The sequence below is a fragment of the Gouania willdenowi genome, chromosome 7 (assembly GCF_900634775.1).
Source record: "Gouania willdenowi chromosome 7, fGouWil2.1, whole genome shotgun sequence".
Lineage (NCBI taxonomy): Eukaryota > Metazoa > Chordata > Actinopteri > Blenniiformes > Gobiesocidae > Gouania > Gouania willdenowi.
In genome coordinates, this window is record NC_041050.1 from 14,569,151 (window position 1) to 14,596,223 (window position 27,073).

The 27,073-nt window shown below is 38.0% G+C and overlaps 4 protein-coding genes across 8 annotated transcripts in view; 2 read left to right on the forward strand and 2 right to left on the reverse strand.

The window, feature by feature from the left end:
• Window positions 1–2,544, forward strand: part of LOC114467614 (cyclin-dependent kinase 17-like) — a 68,505-nt gene extending 65,961 nt beyond the window's left edge. For all 5 annotated transcript variants that reach the window (XM_028454050.1, XM_028454052.1, XM_028454054.1 and 2 more), the window contains one exon: window positions 1,363–2,544. Coding sequence is in view for 2 of the 5 variants with exons in the window: in XM_028454052.1 (XP_028309853.1) it covers window positions 1,363–1,400 (38 nt within the window). In the remaining 3 variants the exon portion in view is untranslated. The remainder of the gene's footprint in view (window positions 1–1,362) is intronic.
• LOC114467603 (DNA topoisomerase 1) overlaps window positions 1–27,073 on the reverse strand; it is a 703,770-nt gene that overhangs the window by 398,624 nt on the left and 278,073 nt on the right. The gene's annotated exons all lie outside the window — the stretch shown is intronic.
• LOC114466632 (parapinopsin-like) lies at window positions 7,582–10,830 on the reverse strand. Its single transcript, XM_028452223.1, has 4 exons — window positions 10,497–10,830; window positions 8,927–9,017; window positions 8,620–8,857; window positions 7,582–7,857 (listed from the first exon to the last, which is right to left on the reverse strand). The coding sequence occupies exons 1-4, from the start codon at window positions 10,828–10,830 to the stop codon at window positions 7,582–7,584; spliced, it is 939 nt and encodes a 312-aa protein (XP_028308024.1).
• ddx20 (DEAD (Asp-Glu-Ala-Asp) box polypeptide 20) lies at window positions 12,118–25,133 on the forward strand. Its single transcript, XM_028454023.1, has 11 exons — window positions 12,118–12,356; window positions 14,393–14,487; window positions 15,103–15,271; window positions 15,348–15,462; window positions 16,632–16,774; window positions 18,259–18,397; window positions 20,152–20,210; window positions 21,467–21,549; window positions 21,652–21,757; window positions 23,630–23,731; window positions 23,810–25,133. The coding sequence occupies exons 1-11, from the start codon at window positions 12,128–12,130 to the stop codon at window positions 24,988–24,990; spliced, it is 2,421 nt and encodes an 806-aa protein (XP_028309824.1). The 5' UTR covers window positions 12,118–12,127; the 3' UTR covers window positions 24,991–25,133.

The following is a 27,073-nucleotide window of genomic DNA, read 5'->3' on the forward strand; positions in this document are numbered from 1 at the left end:
TTTTGATCTCCCCTGTAAACACTAACTTTTCAGGACATTTTTGCGCATTGCATTGTGGGATGTGTAGAGGTGTTTTATCTTCATTCTTACCACGAGTTCCACAATATAATGCACGGAAAACAAATTTGCGATCTGCACTTTTAACCTTTTACATCTTTATTTTAGGAAATGATCTTTGATATTTTGATCTATGAGGCCTACACTATGGATTTGTCTGATTAAAAAAAAAATGTTGGTCTCCAGCAGCTCAATGACTTAAAGCAGAACTAAGTTAGTTTTTCACCTTGATAAAGCCTTCTCGTAATCCCTGTGAGGATAATACAAGTGTTTATGGGGTAATAGGTGGTCTTTCATCTCCCCCTGCTGTCTCTGGCCAGAAAACCGCACTTGCAACTTTCCTGCCTCCGACCCGGTGGCAAGACGTACTGCTTTATGGCAGCCCAATACAAACTATAGATTATGACCAGCACCGTGGCTGCACACGGTTGTCTACAAATTCACTTTCATCAAACTTATATCATGGCGGAGCCAGCAAAAAAATTCAGAGAAGACCTTTGTCTGAGGAACGGAGCAACTCCATGCAGTGACAGCTCAGCAGCAACACAGAGCAAACACACACGTCACAGCAACAGACATGCACACACATTCGCAACCCAGCGCTCCATCAGGCAGCACACACACAAACATCCATCCATCCATCTTCAGAGCCGCTTTGTCAGCCCACAAACAAACACATTACACACATTTCCACACCCCCTTCCGTATTACTCCCACATCATTCATTTAATTAACGTGTCTCTTCCTCATGCTGTTCACATGGTCACATGGGACTATATGTATGAAAGCACCCTTAGTGTCACTGTTGTATTAGGATTTTTCAGTGATTGTTTGCTACCATTTTGGGAGAGCAAAGGTGTGCATGTAGCTGTGGGGTGGGGCAGGTGGAGGGGGGTGCGGAGTGTTTACGACAGTGACATTACCTTAAGGGACCTTTAGGGTGAGCGCTAAGCGCAAGTTACTTAGTTCTGCTTTAATTTTTATATTTCTGGAAAGAAGAAACAACACGAATAAACATTTACCATTTAAAAGAAATCAGAAGATAACACACACTAAAGAAAGTCAATCTCGGGACTGTTAATTATCAATAAAACTATTTTTGCTGCAGGCTCCAGTTTATTTCTTTTTCCAGCCTTTTTCTTCCCTCTCTTTTTTCTTTTCTTGTCTTTTCTTTTTGCTGTCATAAAGTCACATTTCTATCTTTGCAGTGGTGTGTTGTGCTGACATCAGCTCTGCACTCTCTAAATCACACATTACTCTCATCTCTCCCTTTTTTTCCTTCTATTTCTCTCTCTTGTCCATCAGGTCAAGGGAAGAGCAGGAGGCAGAGTGTGTTGTTCTAATGCCGGTGGGGGCTATGACTCAAGGAGGAGGGCGACACGTGGGGCTGTCCCGGTCCAACGTACATTCACCAAGCGCACCAAACACACACACACAGAGAGAACCAACTGGAAAATCCATAAAATCTACAAATACACAAATCTAGAAAATATCATCTGAAATAAGGCAGAAAAAATAGAGAAAAAAGTGTGATGCTGGAAGAAAAGTGAGAAAGAGAGAACACTCTCCCTCCTGCTGCTGCTGCTGCTATTACTGTCCACAAGTGGGCAGTATTTAAAATTTAAGCGGACACGAACTTGTTCTGTCTGAGATATAAAGGAGAAGTAGGTGAAACAGACATGACATAAAGGCAAGGAATAGGTTTTTTTTTTTTTTTTTTATAGAATTAACTGTATATAAAGAGCTCACCTCAGTCTGAATACAAATTCATTATTGCAAAACCAATTCGCCCCAAAAATGGTCAATTTTACACTCTTGGCTAAACTGATTAAATAAAAATAGCACACACAACTCTCTATCTGCTCTAACCTGTTTTTTTTGCCTTTTTTCATATTTTACTGTAACACACACACACACACACACAGATGATTAGAGTTTACGGTGATAAACTGTTGCACCTTTTTATCCAGCAGAGGTCAGGGTTTCATCATTTCTTTACCTCATCTGTGACTCAGACTTTAGTGGAAACCAGAATATTGACCAATCAAATGAATGTGATGAACCAAAAAACCAAAAAAAAAAAAAAAAACTCACTAAATGTTGGCGGTGCGCTGGTCTTTAGTTCACTTTCCTACGCTGAAGGTTACAGATACTCAGTGCTCGACGGTAGCTGTAGTAAACAACGCTTACATTTGTCGCATTTTCACATGCTGTAAAGATCACCAGACTGCAAGAGACTCTTGTTATGCTACACAGATCACACAGAGGTACAGGAAGTGCACAGGTTCTCACCTGCCTGCCTTTCAACATCCTTGATTTGGAACACTGGTTCTCAACTGGTCTGAGCTGGTTGACCAACCATCCCATCTGACATCAGTAGTGACTCAAAGCAAATACAGAAGGAAAAAAAAAAACAAAAAAAAACATTTATTGAATAAAAAATAATAATAATGATGTACTTTTTATTTTTTTTAGCAGAAAACCTTAGAGCTTTAAGAAAGCAACGTACCATAACATCGCCACTTACTGCTAAAAGAGTGAATAAACAGCACTCTTTTAAGATAATAGCACAGGATTATTTTTCCCATACAATTCCCCACAACACACAAAAAGCCAGTCTGCATACCTCCAGTTGAGAACCCTTGGTTAAGAAGTTGTCTTGATTCGTCAGTTGTCGGATTTTCTTTCCTCTTTGCGTCAGATTCTTACCTCGTCAGATCTTGACTAGATCATTCCGCTACACCGCCTTCTCCCGCCCAACTGTTTGTGTTTATCTTTAACTCTGTATATAAGATCATTTGTTTTTATGACTTTTACCTTCAGAAGCAATGATAATTGCAGGATCTCGTTCCCAGTCTTTACAGTGGGCGATTGGCTGGGGGCGTGTTGCACATTCCTTGAGCTCAGGACTTATTGCTAGTATCGTTAGATGGATGCTGTGAGTTTGAGGGGATATTGTACGTTTCCACGGTAAAGAAGAATAAACATGGCTTGAAACCATTTGCAATACTAGTTTAACATGAAGGAATATTTTTCCAGTCAGTGTGTGTTTTGGTCATTGAATTTTCCGTTCAGAAGCGGAAATCTAAAAAGAAAAAAAACTGAAATTGAAAAAATTGAATTGAAATTCAAGGCATATTTCTTTACCAGGGTCAAGAAGGGACGTACAAACATCGGTTGATTTTTAATTTCAAAACCAATAAACAGAAATACCAGAGGACAGAAACATTATTGTGAGACTGGTGTCACGTACTGAGATTGTATCGGAGCATGCGCGCTACCGGAAAATGAATTTTTGCTACTTCCGCTGTGCTGAGATTGTACAATCAATTTCAAAGTAAATGTTCAAAGTGAATTTTTGGCATAAAATGCACTTCACTGACAAATAACTTGCTGAAATATTTCAAATACATTATTACACTTCTTAATATCAATGTGAATTACAGCTAAGATATCATTGTAATCTCAGTATGACAATGTGTGCATGGCAGTTCCAGCATGGGACAATCCCAGTATGTGACTGTTGCGTACGGAGATTGTCTTACAATTGTCTTACAATCTCAGTACGGTGACAAACTCAGTACGTGATGCTGGAAGTTGTCCTTTTCAAAATAAGAGCATATATATATATATATATATATATATATATATATATATATATATATATATATAAATGAATATCTCTATATTTTCCCTTCTGTTTAAAATGTCTTTGTAACCGTACTTTTAAATCATTTTTGAAATGGCAAAACAAGGCTCGTCATCTGCATAAATTGCTGCAAATATATTGCACCAAGTTGGGAGTGGAAGGGTTTTTTCAGCCAGACATGTGAGGAGATTTTGCACAAAAAATGGTTTAATCTGACACACTGATATATGCAATATGTGCTTTATATTTGCAGTTACAAAGTTACGGTTACAAAGACATTTTAAACAGCAGGGAATATATAGAGATAATTCATATATTTGGTGCCAGAATAACAGCAGTGTCCTTATATATATATATATATATATGCTCTTATTTCGAAAAGAACAACTTCCACTCTCACTATTATGAAAAACAGTCCTCTGGTATTTCTATTTTTAGGTTTTAGACACAAAAATTGAAAATCAACCAATTTTTAAATGTTTATGCATCCCGTCTTGACCCTGATAAAGAAATGTACCTTTAACAATTGTCTTTAGTTTTTCGATTTTCTTTTCTGAACGGAAAATCCAATGACCAACACATACACTGAACTTTTCCCAGCATCATCCTGTCAGGCTTTGTTTGTTTAACCATTATGTAGCTACTCAACCTTTAAACTGTCCTTTCTTGTCATCTCCTCTAAGCATGATTCTACATTAAACACGGATGATATAATGGGTATGTGAAAATAACTGCTGCTGGAAAGTAAATACCACCTTTTAGCCTTGCATGGTACATGAATACACCTAATATCACAATCACACCTGGATGCATTACCTTAAAAAAAACATGAGAAGATCATGATGTTTATCTTGCAGCACTGGGACCAGTCAGCTCGTCTAACTGGGCTGTAACATCACTGAACACGTAGGACGTAAAGCGCTCGGACAAACTGTTGTTTCATGCTTTTACCAGTGCAGACTGCCAGAAACAACAGACCTAAAAGCCAGTCCTCCAAGCACACAACTGTTTCACGTTTTAGTCAGTCAACATGTCAACATGTACTGTATCTACGTATGTGATGGCTAGGGGATCGTCAGTTATCCACTTTGTGTCATTGCTGCAGCTTTTTTTTTTTTTTTTTTTCTCTCGAAACTGCGTTATGCTTATTGATTTGATCCCATGTACGTACGTGCTGTATAGAATGACTACTCGCGTCCCCGGAGTCTGGCAGTATGTAGCATGTACATAGATGTTTCCTCACTCTGTATATAAGGTTTTGTACAGGTTTGATAGCTACTCATGTTATTGCTTTATTTTTTTTTTCTTTATCAAAATTCACAGCAATATATCTGTAATCAATAAAAAGCCATGGGATAGGATGAGTATCATTTCTTTTGTGTTTATTTAGAAAGGTTGAAGAATGACTGTGAATGATTTTACTGTGAGACTTGATAAACCTAATGACATTTTTTTTTTAAGTTCGCCTATTTTTTTTTTTTTTTGCTGTTTAACTGTTTGATCCAAACGGCTGGAATAAAGTACAATTTAACAAAGAATAAAACACTAATTAGAAAGTTGATTTGTTCAGTCAGTAAAAGCCATACTGCTGGTGAGTGTGGTGATGACTGTGTGTGATAGACCGAAGATAAAAAAGTATGCGTGTGTACACCCAATAAAAGAATTAAAAAACATTGATTACATTCATTTTGTCTTTTGAAACTCCATCATATTGTATGTTTTTGAATTGTTTACATTATTTGTGCCATTATTTTTTTTTTTTTTTTCTTTTTTTGATACATTTTGCACTGGAGTGGAGGATCAACAACTGAAATCAAAATACCAATTAAAGTAAAAAGTAGGACCTCATTCTGGTTGAACACATAAAACATTGCTCCATGTTCTAATGATGACTTTAGAAACAACATTTCATTTCCTAAACTGATAACAGACTTATTTTATGAACGTTTAAGGCCATCTCTCCCCGAATGGGCTTTATCGGGTTTAGTTTAGGGCAGGGGTCACCAACCTATCTGAAACTGAGCTACTTCATATATGCTGTGAAGTTCAAAGGGCTGGGGTTGAGGTTTCAACAAGAAAAACTTTATTTCTCCTAGTTTGTGCAATTGTTTCATTTTCATTACATTTCATAGATGTTCCTATTTTACTAGCCACTAACAAACAACTTTTAACTAATCGTGAAACATGTAAAATTGAACAATTGTGTCATATTTTACAAAAATCCACCTTTCGGTTTTGATAGTATATTATATTAGATATAACATACCACTGACCATACACCAAATCTCTGCAACGCTTAAAAAAACATTTGTTTAAACATGGTTAACTTAATACAAAAACTTTATTAGCAGTATTTAAATCTTTACTATTTACTGTATCTTTGTAAGTTTGAATCCTGGAATGTAAATCAGACTTCAGATGGAGCTCATTGGTGACTAGAGCAGTGATTCTCAACTGGTGGGTCGGGACCCAAAAGTGGGTCGTGGACCTTTACTGGGTGGGTCGCGGACAGCTGGTAAAAAAAAATAAATAAATACTTAATATCTCTCATATTGGACTTGTCTTTTATTTTGAAAGACACTTTTTTTTGACAGGCATGCTGTGAATTTGTATGTTGCACAGGAAAATATATAGATTTACGTTTTTTAAAAAAAACAATTGTGTGTGTGTGTTTCAACAGCTATTTTTGAAAAACTACATTTGGTTGGTTGAATTAAAAAAAAAAAAAAAGTGGTTCACGATTTAATGACTACGGCAAAATGTGGGTCCCAGGGTGAGACCAGTTGAGAACCGCTGGACTAGAGGGCACCTTGCATGGTCGTGTTGGTGACCCCTGGTTTAGGGGTTGTGCAGAGTAATCCAATGCTGGGTCTGAATAGTCCCTCCTATCTCCTTTCATGTCCACTTTTCCATAACCCCGTGGATTACGTCACAGGGTTATGGAAAGATGTTAGGGGAGAGGAAAAATATGCAGGTCTTTACAAATAAGCAGGTCCCCACAACGAAAAGCTGGCCCCTAAAAAGATAATAAATTCCAGGTCATCAAAGGTTATGCAGGTTCACTAAAGGAAAAGCAAAGCATATACTTTTTTAGATGTTTATGGTGTCAGAGTTGAGGATAGAAACTCTTTTTGAGTTTATGCTGGACATGATAAGAAGCAGTTATTTACTTCAAAAAAAAAACAGTGGAAGAGCAAAGTTAAATGTCTCTTTTGTAGGTGTATCTTAGGTGGGATTCCAAGAGTTCTATTCAAATAAGACAGAGGGACACACAAAGCCACTGAACTAGGAAAAACACAAGTGCAGAAACAGTTTTAAAATGATAGTTTAGTTGTTTATTTTCAACAAAGATTAAAAACGAAATAAAGGAAAGATCATCTTGCAAAGGAGCAGAAGGAAGTATAAACTAGTTAAGTTCCACCTCTTATCGCCCTATAATTCATTACAATTGTACTGTTAATTCCTACATGGATTTAATATACAATATGCATTGATGTAATCGATTAACAGCATAAATAAGCATTATATAATTACAACATATACATCATCAACTTCATTACAATAAATATGCCAATTACTCATAGATAATTGTTATAGAAATGTATATTACCATTATCTTTTGAACAGGTGCCTTTTTTCTTTTTAATTAAATTTTTTACATTTAGTTTCATTTTTATCATATGCACAGTATCTATTTTTCAGTAAGTAGGTCTTACTGTACATTTTATACTTTATCTGAAGATCTTTAAGTTTTATTTTTATGTTCTGTAAATAGCTCCTGTATTTTTGCCCACTATTTTTGACCTGAGCACCCAATTTCATTGCGTTCCACTGTACAATGCCAATAAAAGTGTGTTCTGTTATATTCTATTCTTTCATCGTAGGAATGCACTTGGTAAGGGAGTCACTTGTTTGTTCATGAAAATGTAAATAATTGGGTTGTAAACAGGGCCACTTTTTGCAAAGTAAACTGGTATGGTTGCAATGACTGGGTCAATATACAAACTGGAGTCCATGATGACAGCCAGGGCCATGGCGGCGTATGGCAGCCAGGTGAACAGGAAGGCCAACACCATCACCATGATCATGCGCGCCACCAGCACCTCTACTCGATGGGCGCTTCTCTCCCCTGATATCTGCAGCTTGTTCACCTGTAAAGACCAAAGTTTAAAAAAAAAAGGCTGAATGTCGTGGCTAGGGATGTAACGATTCACTCAACTCCCGATACGATTCGATTCACGAATACGGTAGTATTTTCCTTTTATTTTTCATTGTCAAAAGAATTCCTTGATAAACTATTCAAAACAATGCAATTTAACTAAAAATAAACCTTGAATGAAATAAACAAAGGAATAATACAAATGAAAATGAAGCCTATTCATTTAAATTCTGGTTCTCTAATAAACAATGCAAAACTGCATAATAGTTCTTTTTCTTTTTAAAAGTGCAACTGAAAATGTATTTTGTGCCTTAACAATTGGACTTAAAAAAAAAAAAATTACGTCATATTTGTTTGGACCAGCAGAAGGCGCTGGTAACACAGTGGTCGGTTGGCATGCAGATATCTTGCAGTGAAGAAGAGCTATGCTATGCTAGCAGACAGAGCTACTAGAAAAACGTGACTTTTACAGATATTCAAGTAATATTACAGATATTCTTTCGGTGTTAAAGGGGTAATGAATCATTTATTAACATATTTAAGAGTAGAAGGCGGCCAGAAAGAAAGTATTAGCAGACTCCGCCCGCCGCCTACACTTGTGGATAGCTGCTGGTTAAAAAAAGTACTGCGATTCAATTTTCAGAAAATTGATATCAACCGTGATACATATGAATCGATTTTTAACTGCCTTACGATTAATCGTTACATCCCTAGTCATGGCAGTATGGTCACCATTGCAACCCAAGCCCCTCACCTGGTGGAGGGTCCACAGAAGTCGGGAGTAGGACACCATAATGATAACAAAGGGCACGGCAAAGCAGAGGAGGAAGTAAATGATAATGTAGGACATGTTCCCAACTTCACGATCAGACCAGTTTGGACCGCAGGAGGTTTTGATGCCCTCTGACTCGTAGCTGCCCCAGCCAAACAGAGGTGGGATGTTCCAGACAAAGGACCACACCCAGGACAGCACCACTCCAGCAACAGCGTGCCTGAGGACATTGGAGTGGAATGAAGTACATGTTTCACTGCTGAACCAGTATTTAAGATTGTCACCATACCTGGTCTGGAAGAGAACACCACCCATTGGATAGCACACCACTATGTAGCGTTCAACAGAAATGACTCCGATTGTACACAAACTTGCAATTCCTAGAGAGAATCAAGGATACCTGCTTTATAGGAATACCATCCATCCATCCATTTAGAGCAGGGGTGTCAAACTCATTTTAGTTCAGGGGCCAAATCATAATTTCAACATTATTGTGCCCTAGTTTGCACTTCTACTTATACCTAAAATACAAAATGATCTATGCAATAGGTGATATCAGTCCCAACAGGATTTTCACATTAATTTTCCTAGATTTTTTTGACCAATTTCTATTTCACTAAGGGAAATATTATGTTAAGTTTTTGAAAGAATTTTGAGTTTTTTCACTGTTCAACATTTGAAATGACTGCCATCATGCAATATACGCACTGGGAAAACTGTGAGCCCCTGCAAATACTGTTGTGTTCCATTTACACAATGATTCATGTTTTCTCTGTCATTTTGATTTTATCCTGCGGGTTGAATTGGATGCTCCAAAGGGCCGGATTTGGCCCCCGGGCCATGAGTGTGGCTTAGAGGAATATAGATTACTTTATTCAAATACTGTATGATGCCATAAATTTGGTGGCTGGGGATGCACGGATTTGTATTCATATTGAAAGAGACTTTCCTCTGATGTGAAAGAAAATGTTTGGAAAAAGAAAAGAAAGATACATTTTGTTTACTTTACAACAAAAAAAATAAAAAGCCCAATAGTTGTTTTTCAAAAATGTCAAAAATTCCAACTCCCATTGTTCGCATGAGAGCGAAATTCAAAATGCTATAAAATATTATATTTTTGTGATAGAATTTTGATATTTTCAACACATCATCTACCATGACTCCAAAATGTTGCCACTTTTTTTCAAACATTGCAAATATATTTGGCAATAATTCACAAGTATATGTTTACAATGCTGTTTACAGTCAAATATTTTGACACACTGTAGGCTCAATGTTTGATGAATCCCAAATCTGTGTGGATTGTGTAGAACACAGTCCTAAGATGTGCTGGAGCAACATTGGTGTCGCAAGAACTGTGGGAGAGGATAGGTTTAAAAAGTTGTACAGCACCTGTTGAAAGAGAGTGATGGACGTCATCATTTGCAATAGGTTTAGGTGTTACGTTTTATTTGTATCGGGGCTACATTTGGTGAAAGGTGCCAATCTGCCGCACATGCGGTTGAATTGTTGTGAAAATCTGAAATTTAGAAGTTGTTGTCGCGCCATCTTTAGGACTGTTGGCCTGCTTTCGCAGCTGAGGCAATCTGGCGTGGGACATGGCCAGAAGAAGAAGAAGAAGAAGAAGAAGAAGAAGAAGAAGAAGAAGAAGAAGAAGAAGAAGAAGAAGATCAAGAAGAAGAAGAAAAAGAAGAAGAAGATCAAGAAGAAGAAGATCAAGAAGAAGAAGAAGAAGATCAAGAAGAAGATCAAGAAGATCAAGAAGAAGAAGATCAAGAAGAAAAAGAAGAAGAAGAAGATCAAGAAGATCAAGATCTGACTCTTAAACACCATCATGGCACAACAAAGTCCAAACTCACCAAAAAAAGCAACACCAAATCCCTCTAAAACACAACCTACATGTCCCAGGTTGTCATATCCTGTTGCATTTCTTACTGTTGTTGGTAAACCTCCAATCACAGCACAGCCCAGGTCACAAACTGCCAGATTAACCAGAGCATAGTTGAGCGGCTGCCTTAGTGGTCGATGTCTCACTATCAACACAATCACCAGGACATTGAGGATGATCCCAGCTGCTGAAAATACCCCCATAATGACGGCCAGTATGGAATGAGTAGTCCGAGACAGGAACACAGTGTTGGTGTCAGAGTTGTTAGACAATAAAGAAATTCCATGGAAGTCCACACTCTCCATTTGGTCAGAGGATCAGCTGAGAAAAATATGGCAGAAAGTCAAGCTGCTCCTTGCTGGTGTCAAAGACTGTTTTCTGTCATCCATTCATCTATCTGTAGGTTAGAAGTCCATCTCCACAAATACAAAAGAACACGAATAAATCAAAACCATAGTCCCCATAACATTAACTTATAAAACCTAAAGTGGGAGTTGCACGTTTCATATCCTGATGGACTTGAGTGGACCGAGATGAGACAGAGAACGTACTGTACTTTCCTAATGGGCACAAGCAGGATATATGAATAGGAGAGATGAGTTTTAATTCTTGGAATCTAACAACCAAATCTATAGATCCGGATTGTGAGGACAATACATCTGCCCATCATGATCCTCTAAAGACTGCACTCTCAATGATTGCCATGACATGTTTTACATGCTGATCAAACGCAAGCCTCAGTGGAATATTTCAGTTTTAAATCTCAATGGTGGAAAAACTGAAACACAACAATATGAGAAGTTGTTTCAGTTTTTCTCGGTGATGAAATGTCTCTTAATTAATATTTATTTAATATGTTATTTGGATAAGTTCTCCTCCACGCCACAAGGGGGAGACGACAAGCAGCTCTGTAGCTTTCCTTCACCGCCTGACGGAAGGTAAACATCGACATGAATTCGTTTTCATGTATTGCATGCTTGAAGCGGTGTTCCGTTTTAACTTGTAATCATTCTTACTGGTGACTGGTACGTCAAAGGTTGTCGCTTTAGAATTACGACATAATAAGGCTGTTAAACCTGAGCTCTAATATTGGTCCGGTGTCACGGACTGAGAAAACGTATTGCAATGTATATTAAATGTAATATCAATGTATATTATAATCATGTTTTTTTTTTTTTTTTTTAAATAAATGATTTTTTTTTTCGTATTGAGTTTTATTTCAGTCATTTTTTTTTTTTTTTTTTTTTTTTTTGGAGAATAAACTATTCTTATTCATATTGAGATTGCTGCACGAGACATTATTACTTTACACAAGGTGTTGACTGAGGTTGTCGCTCACTCAGCACGGCGGAAGTAGCAAAAATTCCTTTTCCGGTAGTGCGCATGCTCATAATCGATCTCAGCGCTAGGTAAACTCAGTCCGTGACACTGGCACTTGTTTAGCATAATAATAATAATAATAATAATATATAAAGTAGGACTTCATACTTCACATTTCTTAAAATATGGTTATATTTTATCCTATACATTTGTTTTAGTTCATCTCTCTCCTAGCTGTTTTAGGGATATGCAGTCGGACTCGGAAGTGGGTCACCAGTTAAAATGATAACCACTTGTGTCGAGACTGCAGCAAACATGGCTGCCCCCGTAAGGAAAGCAGCACACGATGTTGACACCCGAAAGCGGAGCGATGATGTGCTTCTCTCGGAGGGGATTGACTTCGGCTCACTGCTGCTGTCTCCGGCCGTACTGGACGGACTGTCTGCCTCAGGCTTCCAGAGACCCTCCCCGATCCAGTTGAAGGCGATACCACTGGGCCGCTGCGGACTCGGTGGGTTCAGAATCAGCTCAGCAGGTCTTTGAGCCTGGAGTTGTGAAACATGTCTTTACAGTTTACTGTTTACAGTCTGTCGGGTTTGTTTTTCACCGTAAAATGATCATTTTGTCAGCTAACGTAATGTTTTAGAAATACTTTGTACTTTTTTTTTTATTTTGGCAAATAAGCTGAAAAATGTAATTGCCTGAGCAATATTGTAAATTTACGTTATGATATTCAATAGAGGGTTTTCACATACGTCACGTTCTGGGCATTAACCCGGATGCACGGCCATATTGGAGGCACTGATGGATAAATGTTCGAAACCTCAGAAAAGCTCCTCAAAATGCGATATAGATGCAAAGGCATACAGGGAAGGACTTGGTCATCAGGAAAGGGCACGATATTTGGAGAAGTTGTTGCAGGTCCATACAAGTTGGCTTCCTCGTCTCGGATCAATGATGACCCGTAGAGACTTTCGTCTATTGCTTATCCTGATATCGCCAAGTACCTGGTTTTAACCCTATCCCAATCTGGGTTCTTTTGATAAAGGTCAGACCTTTTACCTGGAATACAATGAGATATACAGCACATTTTTGCTCTACATTTTAACAGCTGTGTTACTACTGTAGCAGGCTATTAATGTGATTATATTAAGTCAATAATGCCACATGCAGTAGCTTGATATGATTTGTATTATCATAAAATAAAGTTGAATCATCACACTAGAAAAATAGTTAAGAGCCACTGCTATCAACAATTGACTTACCTAGCAAGAAATGGGCCAAACAAATTTTGATGATGTCCAGATTTTTGCCTCGTAGATCCTGGTTTAGCTTCGCTAACCACAAGTGCCTTTCCTCCGATAACTTTTGACATGCTTCTCCCTGATTTGTTATAACTTTGGCAGTCTATAAAACTCCTGTTTTTCACGGTCTGGCCGATTGGTACAGCACAAAACACGGCAATAATTCACCATTTGTTTTCGTTCGACGTTCGGGATCTGCTTTGTTTACCTGCTAGGTACCTCCATCCAATATGGCGCCTTCTGGTTTGATGACGCGCCGTGAAAACCCTCTATGTACCGGTTTGCAAATTACATTTGCAATTTGTGCATTTGCCGCGACCCGTCAACGTCACGGGCTGCCGAGTCTTTGATTCAGTGAAAAAAAAAAGTGGAAGAAATGGCAAAAGAAAAAGATGAATGTGACAGGAGATTGATGCAGTCCTTTCATTTTCCTGATAGGCTTGGGCGGTAATACGGTGTTACCGTTTACCTCGGTGTCATGAAATAGCAACGATGGGGATGACATGAACTGTTCAGCTGAGATGCCTGATAATATGCAGGCTGTGTTAAGAGTTATGAACATGTGACTTCAGTTTCGACCAATGCTTGTTAGCAATCGGAAAAAAAACTCTCATGCTCAGATTGGTCATTATCTACAGTAAATACTGACACGAATGTTGATAATTTGGCCCTCAGATCCGACAATCACATTTTTGTGGCCCCCACTGTGATAAAAGTTGCCCATCTCTGCCTTATGCAATACTTTGCAATGGAAATGAATGATATTACAGCAACAAATAAACCTAACAGGACCATCAATGGTAAAAACAAAACAAAACAGTGGCATAGCAATGGCATGATCTCTATGTCAAATGTGTGAAACTTTAAAAAGTTCACATCTTGCTTCATAATGTGACTGATCTTAGTGAAATTTGACTTAGCCATGTTGGGTTGGCTACTCAGTTACCCCGCGGGGTTCCTTCCGGATTGGATTCGTAAAGCACATTTCATCGCAAAATTTAGGATGTCCATACATTTGGGCCTACTGTAATGTTATTAATAGGGATGTACATTTCTTCTGAGCCTTTAAAGTGTGAATGATCACGGTATTAAGGATCAGGATCACTGATCCAGATAACTGCCAATATCTGGCAAAGTGGAGACTTGATGATTGGTGGATGTTTGCGTTCTCTGAGAGCTCTTGTTCTTGTGATGTTTCTGACTTATTGTGCTGCTCTTTACATTCACCTTTTTTCCACTTCAGATTTGATCGTGCAGGCTAAGTCAGGAACAGGAAAGACGTGCGTCTTCTGCACCATCGCTCTCGACTCTCTGGTCCTGGCAAATTCTGCAACTCAGGCAAGTGACATTTCAAAAACAGAAAAAAAGATGATTTTTCTACTGGACTGGTCCTCTTTTCTTTTCTGTCGAAGTTCACAAACTTGCATGTTATTCTCACTGTCATCTCTAAATGAGCTTTAAGAGTGAATGTGTCTGTTGTCCTTTGTGTCAGTTTTTAAGCCCTGTTTTTGATTGGCCAATGTGAGCTAGGGCAGGTTGTAAGAGAAGCGTTTGAACCTGTAAAGTAATTGTTATTGACATATGCATTTCTGCAATAATTAGTTTTTAAACAAAAATGTCTGAATAAATAGGGAAAAAGGCATTAAGTTTTTTCATTTTAGAGACAGATGGTCTCAATACTAATCAATTTGGTTTTGGGGATTGTCATTTTCCAACTTTAAGCTGCTTATAGTCAAGTGTATAAATTGAAGTGTTTTACAACCCATAAAGGAAATTGACACTTGCTGTGGTTATACCCCTACATACTAGTGCTGCATGATCCTATTCGTTGTGGCGTCTTAAAAACTGGATGCCATGCTGCACCTGCTCGTCTTTAATCAGCTTTACGTCTTCTGTGAGTGGCTGTGGACCTTAAACTGGCCTCATTCTTATCTGTCTACCATCTTCCTGCAGGTGCTGGTGTTGGCTCCAACCCGTGAGATAGCCGTGCAGATCCACTCAGTGGCGATGGCCATAGGCTGTGCCATGGAAGGCCTGGAGTGCCATGTTTTCATTGGGGGCACGCCTGTGAGTCAGGACAAAGCCCATCTAAAGAAGTGTCACATAGCTGTGGGTTCGCCTGGTAAGAGGCCAGAAGGATATTCAGATAATGTTAGTTCATATAGTCGAGTCATCATTGGTGTTTGTGGTGTGACCAGGTCGCATCAAGCAGCTTATCGAGCTGGGCATTTTGTCAACGTCCAGCATCAGACTGTTTGTTCTGGATGAGGCAGACAAGCTGCTGGAGGAAGGCAGCTTCCAGGAACAGATCAAGTAAGATTTCCCATTTTTGTGCCATGTGACAGTGGTGTATTGAGCAGATATGTCCCGATGATCATCCCTGACTTCAAAACAACCATTTAAAGCTTTGAATAGAAGTTCTCATCATCAAGTGGCAAAAGCACTTCACAGAACTACATTATTACCAAGGGTTTCATATTAACACTGGTGTTTTTTTGTTGGTTAGCAGAATCACTTCAAATGTACTTAAAATGATTTAGATAACATTTTAACCAAAGATAGACCTTACGTCATGGAGGGGATACAGATCAATATACTGATTCTGGATCAGTTTCAAAAATAAAAAAAAATCCACATCACTTATTGGTGAAATTGATATTTCGGTTTATAATAGACAAATCTTTATGAAATATAACTGTTACGTCAGCTTGGTTTTTCATTTATCCCACAGAGTTTCATCTGGATCAGATCTTGATTGTGCATTTAATTAAGTTTTTTTTTTTAAAAAGGGGGAATGTCCATACATTTGGACCTACTGTATTATTACAGCATGATTTTTACATTTTTTTTTGGAGAAAAAAAAGAATTCACCCTATTTTGGGGATAGAGATTTCTTTTTAAATTGTGAATGATCATGGTACCATGGTCAGGATCACTGATCCAGGTAACTTTTTTTTTTTTCATCTGTAAATAATAAATGTTCCTCCACAGCTTTACTATGTGCAATATTACATGGTACTCATTGTGAAACCCCACTTACTGCTTATATATATATATTTATTTTTTTTCTGTACTGTTATCTTGACCGATATCTATTATTTATTTTATTTTTTATTATTTATCTTATTTTTTATTGTATATTTTATTTTTGCCTTTAATTTTCCTTTCTGTATTTGTATTTAGTATTCTTGTTTGCTAGCTCTTTGTGTCTTTGGCTGCTGTAGCGTGTGAATTTACCCACTGTGGGATAAAATAAAAGACAATCTAATCGAATCTAACTGCCATTATCTGGCAAAGACGATATTTGGTGCTTGATGGAGGTTTTCGCTCTCCGAGTGCTCTTGTTTATCAGTAAAACACGTTCAAATGGATCAAACTGTGACTAAGTAACAATGATTGATTGCTGTTCCTAAATAAAGACAATGTGTGTAGGCTGCTTTAACAAACTGATATTTCCTTTTTGTCTTTCTCCTCATCCACAGCTGGATCTTCTCCTCTCTGCCTGTGAACAAACAGATGCTTGCACTTTCTGCCACCTACCCAGAATCCCTTGCTCAGCACCTCACCCACTACATGAGAGAGCCAACCTTTGTTAGGCTCAATCCAAAAGACATGGGCCTGAAGGGTAAGAGCCTTTATGTCTGATTCTTTACAACTGAGAGGAAAAATGAGCTGAATCCCAGACATTTTGTTAAAAAATGGAAGCATATATTTCAATATTTTTATAATTTATTTGACTACATTACAAACAGATTATCTATCCATCCTATTCAGGTTTGTGAGGCACTATATTTCAGCCTACATGCTCTTTACTCACTTTAATGCAGCCTACAGGAAGGGACAGAGCGGACTTTTCTTAAGAAGACTAAGATCTTTTGATGTCTGTCCTGAGATGCTGTACGTTTTCTACCAGGCAGTAGTTGTAAGTAGGGGTGTGAAAAAAATTGATATCACGATATTGCGATTTCTTTTTTTTTTTTTTTTTTTTTTTTTTTTTTTTGGGTGCTGATTTTAAATTTTTTTTATCAATATTTTTGTTATTGTATTTTTCACATTTTCATGGATGTGTGTTTTCTACTGTTGGAGACATTGTCACTTCTCAGCAGAGCAGCCTAACTACTGGGCACGTTGACCAGCTCATGTTCCTACATAAAAACCTTGAAAATTGTCCACTTCCACACCTTCACTCAGGTAGATGGCACCGTATATATAATAATAATAATAAATAGGATGTTTTGAAGCAAATAGTTTCGACTCAATTTGTCCTCTGAATGATCAATATCTTCTGATGAACATATACAGTAACTTGATTTTTCATCTTTATGTTTAATTTTGATTTGAACTGGTCAGAGTATTGCATTATATTGTGATAATATCGTATGATGACCTAAGATTTGTGTTATGTATGGAGGTCTTTTATCCCAGCTGCTATAAGACTGTACACAGGGTCCTACTAATGTGCACTTTAGTTACAGTCTTTTTTAGGAAGTTTTTAACCTTTTATTTATTGATGCATTTGTGTGTGTGGAATGTATGGGCATTTGAATTTCTCCTTCTGGTATGAATAAAGTATCTATCTATGACAGACTCACACATTCACTACAACAGAACAGACCATGTTGACGCATTTTGATGACTCATCCAAAATATTCTGGTCTTCTAACTGAGGCCTAGTCGCTGTGTTTCATTGAATATCATGCCTTCAGCTATGAATGCAGCACATTTTTTAGAAACTCTTTAGAAAACCTTTTTAGACAAAGATTAAATTAGTTTCTACAATTTTAAGTTTGTCATCTTTAATCTTTTTTGTGTGCGTGTTTTTTTTTTTTTTTTTTTGCCTATCTTACCGACGCTTATGCCACAAACACAAAACACTATTAAGCAAAATGCAATGAATTGGACAGATTTTATTTTTTTCTTTGCTTGTTTTCACAGAGCCCATGTTCAGTTCAAAGCTTGTGAATTTAAAAAGAAGTGCAGAAAACATGCATTTAAATAAACCCCAATCAGGAACTGGACAAACATCAACTCAAAGGGGAAGAAGTTGTAGTTTGATGTACAGTCAGATGTAAGATCTTTTGTTTGCTGTGTTTGTATTTTCTACGCCAGGTCTGAAGCAATATTACAAACTAGTTCAGTCCCATCCAATGCCTCACAAAGTGTTCGAGGAGAAAGTGCAGCACCTGTTAGAGCTGTTCAGCAAAGTCCCCTTCAACCAAGCGTTGGTGTTCTCCAACTTCCACTCAAGGTAGAAAAAAGCAATGCTGTTATCAACATTTCTTTCTTTTTTAATGTTTTTTTTTAAAAATTCTTTATTCATGAAAGGTTTGAGGACGTTTTACACATTAACAGTCATGTTTACATATATTAAACAGTAATAAAAAGGAAAAATGTCTCTGACATGACTTAACATTTATTTCATGGCTGCTGTCAGGGTTGGGGTCAATTATAATTGTATTCGTGTAATTACAAAATTTTAATTGAAATGAAACAATTCTGTTGCTGTTGTACGTGAGTTCAGGTAATTGACTTTGTAATTGGCATGAAAATTCTATGAAAACTCATTTACAATTTACCGTGATTTCCGTGCTATAAAGCGCACTATTTTATTGGCCACATTACAATAATTTATCAATTTTCTAAGATAAATTCAAACAATTGCCGGAGCCTAACATAGGCCACACTCTATTGGCTGATGACGGTGCCCTTCAGACAACTTGGACAGGTAGGTGGGCTGCTGTACTCTTTTAGGTTTCAACTGATACGTTTCTTTTACTACATGAAGTCACCTCCTCACTGCCTCACGTCTAAATATCAGTCCATTTACAGCTTTTTATGATCACTTTTTACTGGAACTAGGCTGATGCACTGCTTCGTCCACTCATCTTACTGCGAACTACTGCGGAGCGATCACAGCGAGTCGGACTCTGAGTCAGAATATGGACGCGATCGCTTCTGAACAAATTCAACATGGTGATTTGGCAACTTCATGCACTTCTGCTACTATTATAAACTGGCTGACTTTTACTGTAGACAGAACGGAGATCAGAACAACCTGTATCCAGGCTGTTCTGATCTCCACTTCGTCTGTTCGTCCTCCTTACGGAAGCGTCTCCATCAGCCTCAGAGTCCAGAGCTGCTGCAGCGGGCGCTCTCTCTCTCTCTCTCTCTCTCTGACAACATTTCTCCACGTCGTTGCTATGATGATGCAATGTGCATCATGACAAAATGAGTGATCAGAATGATTCAGTGCGAGCAAGAACGATTTAATGTTAACAATTTCATTGTTCCATCTGGTCTAGTGTGATGGAGCTCAATTTTGTGGTGGCATAAAGCTTATAAAACCAGGAAAAATCCACAATTTAGCCGCGTCATTGTTTAAGCCGCAGGGTTCCGAGCGTGAGAAAAAAGTAGCGGCTTATAGTCGGGAAATTACGGTAATTAAACGCAAACCTGGGGAACCATGTTATGGTTCTGTGGCTTACACACATAAAGTTAGAATGTATTAAAATGTGCTTCATATGAAGTTTTCCCACTACCTGTCAGTTCTCTTGAGGAAAATGTTACTATTTAATAAAAAAACGCTAAAAATGAAGTTGAGGGATATACTGACTCAGACGCCCACACTAAAAATATCATTACCAATATTTTCATTCAAGTCTAACAAGGAAACCAAATGATGAAAAACAAATTGGATGATAGATAATATTTTTCATGTATTATACAGACTGGTTAGATTTTGTGGATTTAGTTATTTAAGGCTAATTAATTGTAATTGAGGACGTAATTGTAATTTACTTTGAGGGAAAATACTAATTGTGAAACAATGGTGGTCATTTTAATCAAAATTGGGTTGTAATTGAACATATGTAATTGACTCCAACCCTGGCTGCTGTTTAATAATATTAACTATGAATGAGTAAATGTGATAGCAGGAATTTGATGATGTGTAAAGATTCAGAGACAGATTCTGAGGTGCAGTGTGTTTTACTTCTTCCACAGGGCTCAGCACCTGGCAGACATCCTGTCATCCAAAGGTTTACCTGCTGCTTGTATTTCAGGTGAGTCAGCCTCCTGAAACCCAACATTTGTGTGACGTGGAGAAACGCTGGTACTGGAACAGGATTAGGTGTTTTGGACATTAACTAATTATTCAGATTCTAATGGCAATTCAAACAAAAAGTTACAACTGAGAAAATCACAAGGTCTAAAGGACTATACAAAAGTGTTCAAACCAAAAATGCATTGCAAAGGCAAGTGGATCACTATCATATCTAGCACTCATTTGAAGACATTTAAATATCGGCACTACAATAGAGATGCTAATGCTCAACAATTGAATCCAAGATGTTATCAAAGGCTATTGAACATATATTGTGCTCTAATATGTAATTCTAGAAGTGTACAAACACACCAACAAACCTTACCTTAATGTTTTTACCCACACTATCCTGTTGTGTGATCCTGTGTAGGTTAGCCTGGTGTATTGAATTACTAAGCTAACGTAAGCTTACTGGTAACACAAAACTACAAATCTCTACTCTCTACTTAATGTATAGTAATTGTCATTATTTTATAACTAAACATGAAACAAAATTAGAACTCACCTCAGAACATATATCAAGTATCTGATGCTTGAGTTTATGGTTATCCATAAAAGTACAGTCCACAATCCTCTTCAGAAACACTTTTTTTATATACTGGGAGAAATGGTCCTTCCGTCATGAAACCCATGACTCTTGAGTTGGTGTTGGCCACAAGGCTTGTTCCTTCAATTTATGATCAAATCTAAATCTTCACTTTATTTTCTCTGACATAATGTTAAAGGTTTAATTAAATACATACAGAAAGCACTATTCTGAGGACTTTTTCCTTTGCCATATTATGATGTTGGTATAAATATTTTCCTGAATAATGTCTGGGCCAGGAGCCACCAAATGTTAGTCGGAGCATCCAATTGCTTATAAATTCTGGCGAGACACTGCCAAAAAAAAAAAATTTAAATAAAAGTCAATTAGCTGGCGATGGCATTTTCCCATCAATACCTGTTGGCTATTTGAAAATTCATTTAGTTTTCCCTCAGGAGCTGGCAGTACATTTGGTGTATTTGCTACAGCCCTAGACAATTATTTTGGCCTCTTTTCAGCCATGGTTTGTATGCAAAGCACTTAGTATTACATCTAAGTGTGTAAAAATGTACAATATATATGTGGGTTTTTATTGTAAGGTAATGGTAGCCTGCATACTTTGGTTCTCAATGTTTTTTTCCCCCAGTAGCATATAAATGTGTGTGTGATGTGCATGCTGTTTTCTCCAGGTGGTCTAACCCAGGACCAAAGACTGGAGGCTATGTCCAAACTAAAGCAGTACCAGTGCAGGGTTCTCATCTCTACTGACCTGGTGCGATATTAAACATGATCAGAAATCTTCTACTCATTTTATTTGATGATCTGAATCGTAACTCTGATGTCATTTAATTTTCTCTTTTTCCCTCTGAGTCAGACTTCCAGAGGCATCGATGCAGAAAAAGTCAACTTGGTGATAAACCTGGATGTGCCGCAGGACTGGGAGACTTATATGCACAGGATTGGACGAGCTGGGCGATACGGTTAGTCCTCATCGTTGTCTCTCCCAACACTTCCCCCTCATCACATCATCCACTCAGGAGCCCAGGTGGCTGATGACATTCATGCAGAGGCATAGCTTGTTTTTTGAGAAGTTGCATCATTTTGGTTGAATTCACTTTTGATTCTGTTTATTTTTGCTCTAGTTTGGCTTAAAACTCAGACAAAACCTTGGATATTTGGATACATTATTCTTGACCAATACATATTTTTAAGGACAGATTTTTGGCTCATTTAAATCCTTGTTAAAAAAAAAAAAGTTTTTTTTTAACTTACAGCAGGGGTGTTTAAACTCCTGGAGGGGTACATTCCTTTAGGTTTTCATGATCTACTTCCTTCTCCATACTTGAATCTAATGACGTATCATCATGTAGTTCATTAGAAGGCATAGTAATAACGCTCTTATTACAATCTGGTGGCCTGGAGCAGGAAAACATCCAAAAACAGTGGCAGACTGAAACATCCACAGGGTAGGACTGAGCACTACCGCAGGTCATTCATTCCCACGCTGTACGACTGTACAACAAAACAGTCTAGGACATTGTACTGCCTGTAAATATGCATATATCTCCTTGCCCCTGCCTGTTAATATGTATATATCTGTATTCTTTATTCTGTTTAGATTATTTCTTCTATTTATATTTATGAATAGCTTCTGATATTGTATTGTTTACTTCATTTTATCTTCATTGCACTATTTTTCGAGTGTCTTTTTCTGTGTGCTTCCTAATGTTGTTTTTTTATTGCACTTTTTATTGAGCTGTCATGTCAGTACGTTTCCCCACTGCGGGATGAATAAAGAATCTCTACTCTACAACACACTGGACTGGGTTTGGTGCACATCTACCAGAGATGTTTTAACGAGGCTTTATACAATCAGGATTTTTGGGCCAATTACCGATCCGATCATATGAATTCAGGTTTTTGTTTTTTAAGGTACCAACCAAATTCATTCGGTACTACCTGATACAGATTCACGGAAAATCAATCGGTTCCATTTTTCGGGACCTAAACGCAGCCTTGTGACTGTGAGGGAGTGGAAGAGTTGAAGAATTTCCATGCAGGACCTGAACATAACATTTGTTGTCAGTGTGTGTGTGTACGTGACCCTTTAACTGCGGGTGAATGCCCTGGTCGCTCGACCATGTACGGAGTGAGGAAGCGTGTTTGAACGCAGCAGAACGATTATAAGCTGTATGCCGTTTTTAGTGATTGGCAAAATAAACGTTGCAGCTGTTGAATTAAACCGGAGTCCCATGTCATATTCAATGACTGCTGTGAAGCAACTATAAGAGAGTTGGAGATGAAGCTGCGGAGGCAGACCACACTGGAACTACGTGACGCCTCCATGAGCATTAGCCTTCGAAGCAAATACATATTTACTGACTGTGGCATCGCAAAACCCACTGTTGCTTATAGTCCGTATTCACAGGTGCACAGCGGAGGTGGGGTGCACACACACACACACACACACGCACTTCTGTGTCCACCACCAACCTGAAATGGACACAAGCGTCCGCTATATAAGCGAAAGTAAACGGGAGGCATCGCTCTGCTTTAGGACTCTCACTTGTAAATGTATTGAGGTGATGCTTTATCTATAATTTACAGTATTTTTATTGTAATATTGTTATTGTAAACTGTTAGTTACAACAATTGTTTTCTAAAACAGTGTAATTTCCAGCTTCTTACCAAAAATTGGTAAAACCTTACTTAAATTACTTTGAATTCTTCTTAGAAAGATACCAAGAAATTCAAAGATTTTTGCCCATAATCACAAAGGTTTTTCTAAAGGCTGCAGGTCACACAGCCTCTAAAATAACCTGTTGTTTGAAGGCTTCTTGTTTTGTTTGTAGGGACTCAAGGTCTAGCTGTGACCTACTGTTGCCATGGCGAGGAGGAGAACAAGTTGATGGCCATTGCCCAGAAGTGTAGCCTCAGTTTATCTTTGTTGCCATGTAAGTCCTCATTTTCCTTCCAGTTGCATGTAAAGCCTGTCCCGCTCTGAAGGATAAAACCTTTTCTTTTCTTTTTAGCTACCATAGAGCCAGGGCTGATGGATGAGCCCTGCGACTGGGATGTCTGCACGGACGCCTCCACTCCAGATGTTTCATTCCAGCTGTTCCCCAAAAAAGAAAGAAAAGCAAAGAGGAGCTCAAAGAGTGAAGGTTCTCCAGCCTGTTTACCTGGAGATCAAACGGTAGAACACAGAAAACACAGGAAGCAGCAAGTGACCCAGTCATCCACCAGGCAGGAAGTGGAAGTGGATGTTGAGGAAAAAACTGGAGGTTTGTTGTCTACTAATGAGACTCAGAAGCAGAGTCCTCGGGTGATGCCAACTAGAAAAGAGCTGCAAGATGCTCTGCCTAAGATCCCTCCACTCAGCTCATTTAAGAGTCCTGGGCCAAGGTTTATGACGTTGGAGGAGGCTGAGTGGGACTTCCACAACTTCATGACTACTGGTTTGGGCAGATCAGTGGAGGTCATCAGACAGTTCAAAGGCCAAGAAGAAGACACCGTCAATGGTCAGAATGAAAATGGGGAGTCTGTTATACTCTTTGATGACAGCGCTACTAAATTAAAACTAAGAGCTGGACAGTGGCAACCAAACCTTGAATCTCAGAGGTCACTCTCTGTTTCTTCAAGTTCTGGATCTGACGTAGAGGACTGCAAGCAAGCGAAAGAGGAAAATTCCGATCAGACGGCGGGAGCTGAGAGCAGAGCAATCTCAAATCCTCCAACAGAAACTAGAAACGCATCCAGTCAGCCAGAACCAAAGGCAGCTCCCACAATAGACAAAACTTGTCCTTTCCCAGCGTCAAGAACATCCAAGCAGACCCCCAGTGCAACAAGTGTCACAGCTTACCAAAGGGGTCCTGAATCTTTACCAAGTAGGCCAACAAACCAGACGGCTCCACCACAACCTCGAAGAGAGGGAATGAAAGCGAAGAAAGAGACGAGGCAAAAGAGCAGAAGGCTCTCCGGAAAGATGAACCAAGGACCAAACAGGGAAAGGAATGTGCAGAGTGATGAAGAGGAGGAATGGGGAAGTGATGAAGCCAACTGGACAGCCCATCATAGAGCCTGGAATGACTACTACTCTTCTTGGTCAGCTTCTCATGACCAACACTTCCAAAACTACTACAGCTCAGCCTACCACTGGATGGCAGCCTATCGGATGAACGCGGTCTACATGGCAGAGCTCCTGAAGCACTGATCATTACTTCCAATACTTCAGCAATAAATCAAAGGTTCTGGGTTTGAGACACAGATCTATCTTAGACTGGCATGTTGCACTTATTTTGTGTATTTTTCCATTGTTATGTCACACAAATTTTGTCAATAAAATACTAAAATTAGGCATGTAGTCTTGTGTTGTTTTGATTATATGATCCGAAAAAGTCTGTGTGTGTGCTGACGAGGTATCAGGATCGTGCTGCTTTTATTGAAATATTTTTCTTTTTAAGTTTTGTTTGGTGCTGGGGTGTGTCGTTATTTTGGATTTCTAAACATGCATTTATTATGAAATTGTGAAAGACTGTTGCATTATGTTAATACCCCTTTGGTCTAGGAGTAAAGGAGAGTAATACTTCCAGTTGGAATTGTGTAAAAAGCCTAACAATTTAGTCATTGAACAAATGGAGCAACAATCATGTCTTTTTGGCAAAAAAAAAAAAAAAAAAAACTCCCAACTAAGAACGTCTTGCAATTCAAACAAAAAGTTACAACTAAGAAAATCACAAGGTCTAAAGCACTATACAAAAGTGTTCAAACCAAAAATGCACTGCAAAGGCAAGTGGATCACTATCATATCTAGCACAAGACATTTAAATATCGGCACTACAATAGAGATGCTAATGTTCAACAACTGAATCCAAGATTTTATCAAAGGCTATTGAACATATATTGTGCTCTAATATGTAATTCTAGAAGTGTACAAACACACCAACAAACCTTACCTTCATGTTTTTACCCACACTATCCTGTTGTGTGATCCTGTGTAGGTTAGCCTTGTGTATTGAATTACTAAGCTAACGTAAGCTTACTGGTAACACAAAACTACAAATCTCTACTCTCTACTTAATGTATAGTAATTGTCATTATTTTATAACTAAACATGAAACAAAATTAGAACTCACCTCAGAACATATATCAAGTATCTGATGCTTGAGTTTATGGTTATCCATAAAAGTACAGTCCACAATCCTCTTCAGAAACACTTTTTTATATACTGGGAGAAATGGCCCTTCTGTCATGAAACCCATGACTCTTGAATTGGTGTTGGCCACAAGGCTTGTTCCTTCAATTTATGATCAAATCTAAATATTCACTTTATTTTCTCTTTGACATAATGTTAAAGGTTTAATTAAATACATACAGAAAGCACTATTCTGAGGACTTTTTCCTTTGCCAAATTATGATATTGGCATAAATATTTTCCTGAATAATATCTGGGCCAGGCTCCACCAAACGTTAGTCGGAGCATCCAATTGCTTATAAATTCTGGCGAGACACTGCCAAAAAAAATAAAATTAAATGAAAATCAATTAGCTAGCGATGACATTTTCCCATCAATACCTGTTGGCTATTTGAAAATTCATTTAGTTTTCCCTCAGGAGCTGGCAGTACATTTGGTATATTTGCTACAGCCCTAGACAATTATTTTGGCCTCTTTTCAGCCATGGTTAGTATGCAAAGCACTTAGTATTACTTCTAAGTGTGTAAAAAAAATGTATATAAAGTTTTGCTTGCTTTCTTTGCAAGTGCCGCAAACTTGCGCACATGTGCAGTTCACGATAAGATTTCTGTGTACACAGCCTGAGCATGAATGGAGCTGATCTTAAAACATGATGGTTGCACCGTGTGTCCACATCTAGACTGCCGATGTTTATCTGTCAGATGTGACTTTGATGGTTATTAATTCTCTAAATAACAGCATATGAGAATGACCAGTGTTTGCTATTTATATGGTTCTTTGGGACACAAATTAAGTAAACCATGTTCATTTGGGTAAAGTTAAATGCGTTCATATATATATATATATATATATATATATATATATATATATATATATATAATTATTTTGTAGTGTGGAATGTTAGAAAAGGCTTGATCAAGTGATGTTACTCAAACAAAGAGCAATATTCAGCAACAGTAGGTTACTTTGTTGTAGTGTGAACCACAGTCACCTATGGATAGGAATTTTGTTTTTAATCGTAGAGCTTATATCGGTGATTTCAGATGCAGTGCGCTAAAATCTGATATTTGTTTTATGGCTGATGTCGGACCGATATCCAATA